The 10,177-nt window shown below is 39.5% G+C and overlaps 2 protein-coding genes across 3 annotated transcripts in view; one reads left to right on the forward strand and one right to left on the reverse strand.

Annotated features, from left to right (window-relative positions):
• Window positions 1-9,922, reverse strand: part of DNAI4 (dynein axonemal intermediate chain 4) — a 74,601-nt gene extending 64,679 nt beyond the window's left edge. Inside the window, 5 exon segments of the mRNA XM_027769437.1 lie at window positions 1,750-1,918; window positions 8,758-8,763; window positions 9,755-9,824; window positions 9,827-9,868; window positions 9,871-9,922. Of these exon segments, the coding sequence (XP_027625238.1) occupies window positions 1,750-1,918; window positions 8,758-8,763; window positions 9,755-9,824; window positions 9,827-9,868; window positions 9,871-9,922 (339 nt within the window).
• Window positions 9,923-10,010: 88 nt separating this feature from the next.
• Window positions 10,011-10,177, forward strand: part of MIER1 (MIER1 transcriptional regulator) — a 71,266-nt gene continuing 71,099 nt past the window's right edge. For both annotated transcript variants that reach the window (XM_027769438.1, XM_027769439.1), the window contains exon 1: window positions 10,011-10,174. In XM_027769438.1, coding sequence (XP_027625239.1) covers window positions 10,120-10,174 — 55 coding nt within the window. In that variant the 5' untranslated portion in view covers window positions 10,011-10,119. The remainder of the gene's footprint in view (window positions 10,175-10,177) is intronic.

A 10,177-nucleotide genomic window follows, 5' to 3' on the forward strand; every position in this document is an offset into this window, starting at 1 on the left:
GGGATGGCCATGCCACAATCCCTTCTCCTCCATTCTCCTCTCGGGATCTTGGGCATGCACGCACACGCGCCTGGCTTGAGTTTAAGCTGCCGGGTCCGGGATGCGAACCGCGGTCGACTACATGGGAGTCCAGCGACATAGCCATTATGCTAACTGCTGGTTCCAATAGTTTTGCTTACTTTTAAAAAATGAGTTGTCTCGTTTAGAGGATTATTTATTAATATATATTTTAGTTACAGGTGCTTTATCAGGATATGCTTAGTAAATAATTACTTTTCAGTTTATGGTTTTTCTTATCCTGTTAGTGGTGTCTCTCATAGAGCAAAATAATTTTCTTTCTTTTTAAAAAATTTTGCTGGAGAGCATGTGTCCCCACCTGAGGGAGATGGGGGAGGGAGGTAAGAGAAAGAAAGTGAGAAAGTACTCCCAGGGGGGATGGCCATGCCCAAATCCCTTCTCCTCCATTTCTCTCTTTCCTTTTGGGATTTTGGGCATGCACACATACTTGTTAGTGTGTTTTTCAGATTTTCAGGTCCAGGACTCAAACCACGTAATCAATCATGTAGGATCCAGCCACCTTAACCACACCACAGGCTGAACCCAAAGTTATACTTTGATAAAGTTTAATTTACCAATTTTACCTTAATAGACAATGTATTTAATGTCTTATTTTTTAAAAAGAAAAACCTAAGCAACATTATATATTATATACTTTCTGTATACATATTATACTTTGATGAAGAGTTTTAAATAAAAGTCAGGGACCAGCAGATGCCATAGTGGTTACGTTGCTAGACTCCCACATAGTTGACCTGAGTATTGAGTCCTGGACCTGGCAGCATAAAACTCACACCGGGCATGTGAGCATGTATGCCCAAAATCCCTAGAGGAGAATAGAGGAGAAGGGATTGCAGCGTGGCCATCCCCCCATGGGGTGATGTCTTGCTTTCTGTGTCTGGCAAGCACATGCACCCTATATATAAAAAAAAAATCTCAAAGAAAGAAAAAAAAAGGTCAATCCTTAATTGTAAGTTTTCTTGTGAGACAAAATAACCAATTTTATGACGATTTTATATTTTCAAGAGTACGTTGCTGAAAAGAGTAAATGATAGCTGTACTGTATTTGCTATAATTAATATCATGAGCAACTAGTTACGGTCATGATTAGAATTTATTCATTCCACTATAATATTCTTATTAAAAATGAGTTATGTGGAGGGAACCAGCAGTTGGCGTAATGGCTATGTCACTGGACTCCCACGTTGTCGACCGCGGTTCGCGTCCTGGACCTGGTGGCTTAAAACTCACGCTGGGCACCTGTGCGTGCGTGCCCAAGATCCCGAGAGGAGAATGGAGGAGAAGGGATTGTGGCATGGCCATCCCTCCTGGGGGGTGATTTCTCACTTTCTGTCTCTATGTCTCTCTCTGTCTGTCTGGCGAGTGCACGCGCCCTACAGCAAAAACCTCTCCAAAAAAAAAAAGAGTTATGTGGCAACTGCCAATATTACACTTTAAGAAAAATTTTAGGAGCCAACAGTTGGCATGCATGGTGGTTAAGGGCTGAACTCCCACATAGCTGACTGCTGTGAGCACACGTGCCCTGCAACAAATGAAAAAAAAATTCTAACAAAATAAATATTCCAATATCAGAAGTGATTATTTGAAAGCAGCATATTTCCTTTTTAACATTCCAATTAAATTTTGCATGGTGTCATTTTCAAATAAACTCAGAATTCTAAAGAATATTACCTGTGTGGCTGTCTTTGCGCTGGAAATATTCATTTTTTCCATCGTTTTTGAGTCAGGAACCAGCATGGTCTTTGATACACCCATTCTGCTTTGATTTGCACTAATGTATCCTTTTGTTGTAGCTTTTGTTGTGTCAATGAAACTAATAGACTTCTTTGGTTGTAAGCCACTGTTACAATATAAGAAAAAAATATAATACAGAAGATTCAGGATTGAAAAGAAGAATCAACAAACAGTAAGAAAGAAGACTTTTATTTAGAAATATTTGAAAATGTAAACACCTAAGAAGAAATAACAATAGCTACTTGAGAGTTTATTGTGTGTAAGCATAGTTCTACTGACTTTACATGCATTATGTCACTTTACCTCAGAACAATTCTAAGAGGATGCTATTACTATTATTTTATATCAAGTCACAGAGACTTAAGGGGAAACATTTCTACTGGAGTTGAGATTTGACTGTAATCAGATCTAAATTCTACCTTGCCTTTTCTGCATCTTAGTTTCCTTAAGTGCAGTAGATGCTGGCCAGGTGCTGGACCCATGCCTTTGAACTCTCCAACCATCAGAACCATGAGCCAAATAAAACTCTATTTTTATTAAATCACTTGGCCTCAGATTTCTGTTTAGCAACATAATAATGGACTAAAATAAGAACATCATCACTAAAATATTCAGACTATAAGTTTTATGAAAAGGGACAATATTTGTCACATACACCATTATAGTCCTAGCTCACAACCCTGTGCCTGATAAAGAGACAGAAAGCAGATAAGTTTTTTTTAAAGAATTATTTAACTTTATTTATTCATTCATTTTTATTTATTCATTTATTTTAATTTGATCAGAAAGACACAGAGAGAGAGAGTGAAAGAGGGAAAGTAAGAAAGCAAGCCATCAGGTCTGAGACTCGAACCATGGTTGGCCATGTGGGAATCCAGCGCCCTTATCCACCACGCCACTTGCCAGCCCCAGCAGATAACTTTTTTAAAGACACTGAAGGAGGTATCTATATTCAGTGATTTTAGAAACTTATATCCATCTATCTATATTAGAAAACACAGATGCTTCTGTAGAGGCAAATTAAGGGGCAGTAATGAGAATGACTTTCAAAAAAAGATAATCACTTCTATGTTTTACATGAAAAACAGAGTTATAATACAAGAAGTCATGTAACTGTATATTTTCAGTTTCCTGAAGCAGGGACTTAAGTTGCTTTATTCACAACTGTATTTCAGTACCTAGGACAGTAACTGGAAAATATAAGGCATTCAAATGATAATCTGTAGAATTATCCACCTACTTTAATCCCCCAAGGACAGGTATTAGACTGGAGACAGCTCCTATGTCTCAAAACCCACTGAAATAATTCAAACTAGCCATTCCCAAACCTGCTTACTCCTTGGCCTGTTTCTTGCTCTCCTGAATAACCCTGGTGCTTCCCCATGTGGTCTCCCTCTGTGCCATGGCATGCTCTACCTTCTGTTTCTAGAAACCAGTAACTATTAATACAGAACAAAAAAAACCTACTTCCTTTGTGACAGTCATTTCCATAATCAAGTCTTGGCATTTTATTCATTCATTTTTATTTATTCATTTATTTTAATTTGATCAGAAAGACACAGAGAGAGAGAGTGAAAGAGGGAAAGTAAGAAAGCAAGCCATCAGGTCTGAGACTCGAACCATGGTTGGCCATGTGGGAATCCAGCGCCCTTATCCACCACGCCACTTGCCAGCCCCAGCAGATAACTTTTTTAAAGACACTGAAGGAGGTATCTATATTCAGTGATTTTAGAAACTTATATCCATCTATCTATATTAGAAAACACAGATGCTTCTGTAGAGGCAAATTAAGGGGCAGTAATGAGAATGACTTTCAAAAAAAGATAATCACTTCTATGTTTTACATGAAAAACAGAGTTATAATACAAGAAGTCATGTAACTGTATATTTTCAGTTTCCTGAAGCAGGGACTTAAGTTGCTTTATTCACAACTGTATTTCAGTACCTAGGACAGTAACTGGAAAATATAAGGCATTCAAATGATAATCTGTAGAATTATCCACCTACTTTAATCCCCCAAGGACAGGTATTAGACTGGAGACAGCTCCTATGTCTCAAAACCCACTGAAATAATTCAAACTAGCCATTCCCAAACCTGCTTACTCCTTGGCCTGTTTCTTGCTCTCCTGAATAACCCTGGTGCTTCCCCATGTGGTCTCCCTCTGTGCCATGGCATGCTCTACCTTCTGTTTCTAGAAACCAGTAACTATTAATACAGAACAAAAAAAACCTACTTCCTTTGTGACAGTCATTTCCATAATCAAGTCTTGGCATACTTGATTAAAATAAATCCTGGCTACCCTCAAAACAGCAGATATGCCACTGATAGGACTTGGTAACTTGGTAACAATGAAATTTAAAATTAAAATGTCAAAAAACATCCACCTATATTTTCTTTCATTCTTTTCCTTTCTATCATGAGAGAAAGATAAGCACCTTCATGAGTATCTCAGGCTGCAATCCACTACACCCCTGCCTCTTCCTCACCCCAGCCCCTCAGTAGCCTGAGTCACTGGGGGATATATAACTGAGGAGCCAAATCCATACCTCCCATTTGGATCCAGCATCCCTTGGGAAATGTCTTGCTGCTGTGCCACCAAACTGGCGCTTCCACTTGTATTTTCTAATTCAATTCTTTCAATTCGTAAGTGATGTATTAGCCATGTTTTACAAATAATACATGCCCAAATTCATCCAATAACTGACAGGCTATACATTCTTTAGTAAGCTGCTTCTTTCTTTCCTTATCTATAAATTTAGGTTAATATTATCTGCCTCAGAAATTTGGATGATGGTTAGTCTTTACTTCTAAACCATCATAAGGAGTTATATTTTAGATATCAGAGTGACATCCTAGTGGAGCTATCTGGTAGCAGCTGAATATGAACAGTGAAGTCAATTTCAGGGAACAGAAGTCAGAAATAGAGATTTTTGAGAATCTTTGCATAAAGATGATAGTAAATAGAGAGTCTCAAAATAAAAACTCAAAAAATTAAAGAGAATAGGGAAGAAACTGGAGGCAGAAAGGAAGAGGAACCAAATAATAAGGTCTTTAGACTGGTAATAAGTGAACAGTAAAGTTCAGATTTAGAAAAATCAAGAAAAATGTTAATGAAGGAAAGATCAATATTGTCAAATGCTGCAGAGAAATAGAAAAGTAAACAAAAAAGACATTGATTTTTTAAATCTTTAGGTTACTCATTATAGATCTCTGAGTAGTTTATGTACATAGTAATGTAGACAATACAATGCAAAAGTTAGAGTGAAAAGTAAATTAGAACAACACTTCTAATTTTCAATCTAACATGTAGACTTTCAAAGTTATCAATACTATCCTTGCAAGAAGAAAAAGGCTGAATAAAGTGAAAAGTAACACCTCTTTTAATTTAATTTTTCTTCATTCATAATAGAGGGCCTATGGGTACATGTGAGAATGATGAAAAGAGAGAGATAAGCCCTCTCTACAGGGTCTGGCCATGCTGTGATCCTCTTCCATCAGTCCTCCAGCCCACCAGATCCTTGGCACTTACGTGTGTACCTGACATACTGCAGGCTGATTAGGCAAGGGATTCAAACCATAGTCACCAGGTAGGATCTGGCTTTTCTTTTTCTTTCTTTTTTTAGAGAGATTTTGCTACAGGGTGCGTGTGCTCACTGGAGACAGCAAGAAATCACCCCTTGGGAGGATGGCCATACCACAATCCCTAATCCTCCGTTCTCCTCTTGGGATTTTGGGCATGCACGCACATGCATCTGGTGTGAGTTTTAAGCCACCAGGTCTAGGACTCGAATCACAGTCGACTACATGGGAGTCCAGCAACGTAACCATTACACAATCTGTTATCCTGGATCTGGCTTTTCTTAAGCAACACTTTTACTGATGCACCACAGAAACAGTACAATACCTCTTCTTAGATTCATCAAAGAACTGATAGGTTAGGGCTATGATTACCTTGAAATTGTAGTGGCAGTTGAAAAGAGTATGATCATAGCCTATGTACAGAAATTGCCACTAGAGGCCAAGTGGTAGAAGAACTTAAAGGGCAATTGCCTAAATACTGAAGATTAAGTATGGACAAGCTTGAGAAAAACTTCTGGGGGTCTATCACAAGGGGTCTACCACACTTCCTCTACCAGCTACCAGGTTTTTAGGATAAGATCAGAGAAAAATTCTCTTGGGGTTTTTGACAGATAGATAGGAAGTAACCATTCTGAAATATATTCAAAATATTCTGATCTCAACAGAGGCCTGCTCTCAAGAAAAACTTTTTACCAGAGCCTGACTGACTAGGGGAAAGGAAGTAATCAAACTCAACCCCCTATCACCCTCTTGTCCTACTTGAGAATAAAAAATTCTGAAGTACTGTAAAGATCAAATCCCAGACAAACACTAAAGGAAACTGAAGCCTTGGACACTTACACCTACAGCTAATAGTAAGTGCAGCCTTATACCTAGCCACAAAAACAAAATCTCACACTAAAGGCCAATTTTTCTCAGTTCATATAAAAATAACAGTATGCTCAACTTTCAACAGAAACTTATAAGGAATATCAAGAGACAAAAATCAGAATTTGAAGGAACAAAGAAAACATCAAAATCAGACTCTGCCATGGCCAAGATATGGGAATTCTCTGTGAATTTAAAATAAATATGTATATGCCAAAGACTCAAACAGAAAAAGTCAATAACATACAGGGATGTATAGGTAATATAAGAGAAATGACAACTATTAAAACAATAGAAAGGAAAACAGATGTATAAGGAATTATAATAAAAGCACTGGGGACCAGCAGGTGGCATGGTGGTTAAGGCACTAGACTTCCACATGGCCACTTTCTCTTTCTCTGTCTCTCTCTAGTAAGGACATGTGCCCTATAGCAAATTAAAAAATAACACTAATAAATAAAATTAAATAATTCCTTTAAAAAAATAAAAAAGTAAAAGAAGTAGACGGATAAATGGGATAAATGGGTTAAAGAGTCAGTGGTCACTCTTACAATGCAAAGACTTGACCAATATTGTTAGGCCAATGGGAAGATCTAACACAGGAAAAACTGGAGTGGCAAAGTGGAAAACTGATAGGACTTCAGGAACTCCATTCTAGGATCAAGAATAGGTCTTGAAAGGAGGAAGATGAGAATTAAAATATTAGGGCAAGCCAATAGGTTGTAAACTTTAGTGTCTATGAATCTTTAATTAGTTGATATGGCTACCTCAAAAAGTGAAGGTTATACTACTTCCCATCTCCCACCCTATCCTTTCCTTAATAGTCTTCAATGAATTTGTCATTATTTAATAAATTCTTGGGCCAGACTAATTTCCTGGTGGTTGATGAAGCTGGATTCCCCATAACTGACCATGCCCCTGGAGTTGGTGGATCAAAACAAAACAAAACAAAAACAAACAAAAAAACTGGATCTGTGTGTGCATGCTCCAGTCCTCACAGAATGGAGAAATGGAGAAGGGATTGCAGTGTGACCATGTCCCATTGGGGGGATGCCCTCCCCTGTTCTCTCTTTGGCAAGCGGCACTAGACTTCCACATGGCCACTTTCTCTTTCTCTGTCTCTCTCTAGTAAGGACATGTGCCCTATAGCAAATTAAAAAATAACACTAATAAATAAAATTAAATAATTCCTTTAAAAAAATAAAAAAGTAAAAGAAGTAGACGGATAAATGGGATAAATGGGTTAAAGAGTCAGTGGTCACTCTTACAATGCAAAGACTTGACCAATATTGTTAGGCCAATGGGAAGATCTAACACAGGAAAAACTGGAGTGGCAAAGTGGAAAACTGATAGGACTTCAGGAACTCCATTCTAGGATCAAGAATAGGTCTTGAAAGGAGGAAGATGAGAATTAAAATATTAGGGCAAGCCAATAGGTTGTAAACTTTAGTGTCTATGAATCTTTAATTAGTTGATATGGCTACCTCAAAAAGTGAAGGTTATACTACTTCCCATCTCCCACCCTATCCTTTCCTTAATAGTCTTCAATGAATTTGTCATTATTTAATAAATTCTTGGGCCAGACTAATTTCCTGGTGGTTGATGAAGCTGGATTCCCCATAACTGACCATGCCCCTGGAGTTGGTGGATCAAAACAAAACAAAACAAAAACAAACAAAAAAACTGGATCTGTGTGTGCATGCTCCAGTCCTCACAGAATGGAGAAATGGAGAAGGGATTGCAGTGTGACCATGTCCCATTGGGGGGATGCCCTCCCCTGTTCTCTCTTTGGCAAGCACACACCTTCTTGGCAAATAAAAAAATTTCCAAGGAAATTATTCTTACACTATCTCATTACTATAACTCACAGCATGAATTCAATTTTGAGATTGTTCATACCTAAAGGTAAACACAAAACCAGATAAGATGAGCAGTAAACAGTTACTAACACACATAACTCATTTGTTTGTTTAATCAACAAATATTTATTGACCTTTACTCTACACAATAGGGGATAAAGCAGTGACCAAAACAAAAATCTCTTCTCTCATATGGTGCCATTTCTTAGGTGAAGACATTAATAAAGAGGTATAACACTTCTGGGTTTAAGTTTTTTTTTTTTTTTTGGAGAGATTTTCGCTACAGGAAGTGTGCACTCGACTGGGTTTAAGTTTTATGGAAAAAATAAAGGGTGAATGAATGAAGTGCTGAAAGGAAGAAGTATTATAGTATTTTATGTAAGGTGATTAGACAACTCTGAAACAGTGACAACTGAAAGGAAGGAAATGACATCTGTAGAAAATAATGTATCCGTGAATACAATATTTTGAAGAGCAAATGCCCAGGCCCCCAAATTGGAATGTAGTGGACCTATGATATGTCATAAAACCATAGGAAACATTATGAGGCAAAAGCAAGAGTCCACAGTGACAGAGTGAGATTATTCAGGCCTTCTACTCTGATATGGGAAAAACTGAGGGTACTGTGAAGAGTCATACTGATTACTACTTGGGAAAGTGTTGGCAAGGAGGACTGAGAGTTGGTTAATTTCACAGATAGTATGCAACGACTTTCTGAGAGGACAGAAGAGGCAGTAAGAGCAAAGTTATTTTGAAAAAGAGCAGCCATGAATTGAGGGGAAAACTCAGGAGGAATGGTGTCCTAGAAACCAAAACTCCAGAAGTGTTAACTAGATTAAAGCTGTTGACAGATCAGTTAAGATCAAAACTGAACTGGCCATTTGGCTGGATGGCTATTGTTAACTTTTCACAAAAGCTGTTTTGATGAAGTGGTAAGATGGACAAACGCCGGCATACCATGTTCAAGAGAGAATGGAGGATTCTCTTCCAAGAACTTTCTTCCACTGCAGATTAGCTCTGCGGCAGAAAACTAAAGAGAAAAGATGTTGAAGGTTTGGAAAAATAAAAGTGGTATGAAGTGTGGAAGTGTGAATGAATTAGGGAATCCAGCGGGCAGCACTAAGAAACCATTTAAAGTTATAAGCAAGACAAATCTCATAGCTGTGTGCCTTCTCCAGTCAACGGTTGAAAGTTACAAGCAGGAGTGTTTTAAGGTAGCATGGCATGAGGCGACAGTAGAGGCGACAGTAGGACAAAAGCCTGTACCCTCCAGAGCATAGGAAATGTTCGGTCTGACTCGCTGAAGCTGAGCACAGCATGAGGACATCAAGGGCATCAAACTTCAGACTGCACAAGAAAAAAAAAAAAAAAGAAAAAACCCAGAAGGGCTGGAAGGAAGGATGGTTCTAAACAACCCTTGTTTGTTTCCCTTGTTTTTGTTCTTTTTTCTTACAGAACAAGCACAGTAGTAGAGTTTTTTAAAAAGCTTTTATAAAAAAAAAAAAGCCTGGGAGCTTGGAGGCCTGCTGACTGAACCCAGATGCAGTAATGTACTCAAAGTCCAGGGATAGGAGCTGGAGAGCTAGCTCCCTCGGAGACCCACCGGGACGGATTACGATTTGGCGCCGGAACTTACGGCCCGAGGTTCATCGGCTTGCGGCTGCTTGTCGGAGAAATGGGCATGGTGGCGACCGGCTGGGCAGTGGCCAACTACCCCCTTCCCAGCTGCTTCTGGAGTCCCTGTACCCTAACCCCCGGCGTTAGCGGCCGGGACTGATGCACTGGAATGTTTGCCGGGCGTCATGGAGACAGTGGAGCTCTGGCTCAACAAGCGGCCGCGCGGTTGGCCGGCGGCGTGAGGCCGGGGAGGAGGGCGGAGGCGGAGGGGAGGGCAGAGGGTTGGTGGAGCAGGAGGAAGCTCCGGACGACGACTAGAAGAAGGAGGCGGTCGGCCCGGGCCCCAGGCCCCTCCCAGGCTCAGAATCTCCCGGCTGCAGGCGGATGGATGGGGCTTCTTCAGGCGGTGGCGGCAGCAGCGAAGGTGGAGGAGGCAGCAGCG

This window comes from Tupaia chinensis, unplaced genomic scaffold, assembly GCF_000334495.1.
Source record: "Tupaia chinensis unplaced genomic scaffold, TupChi_1.0 Scaffold149502_1, whole genome shotgun sequence".
Lineage (NCBI taxonomy): Eukaryota > Metazoa > Chordata > Mammalia > Scandentia > Tupaiidae > Tupaia > Tupaia belangeri.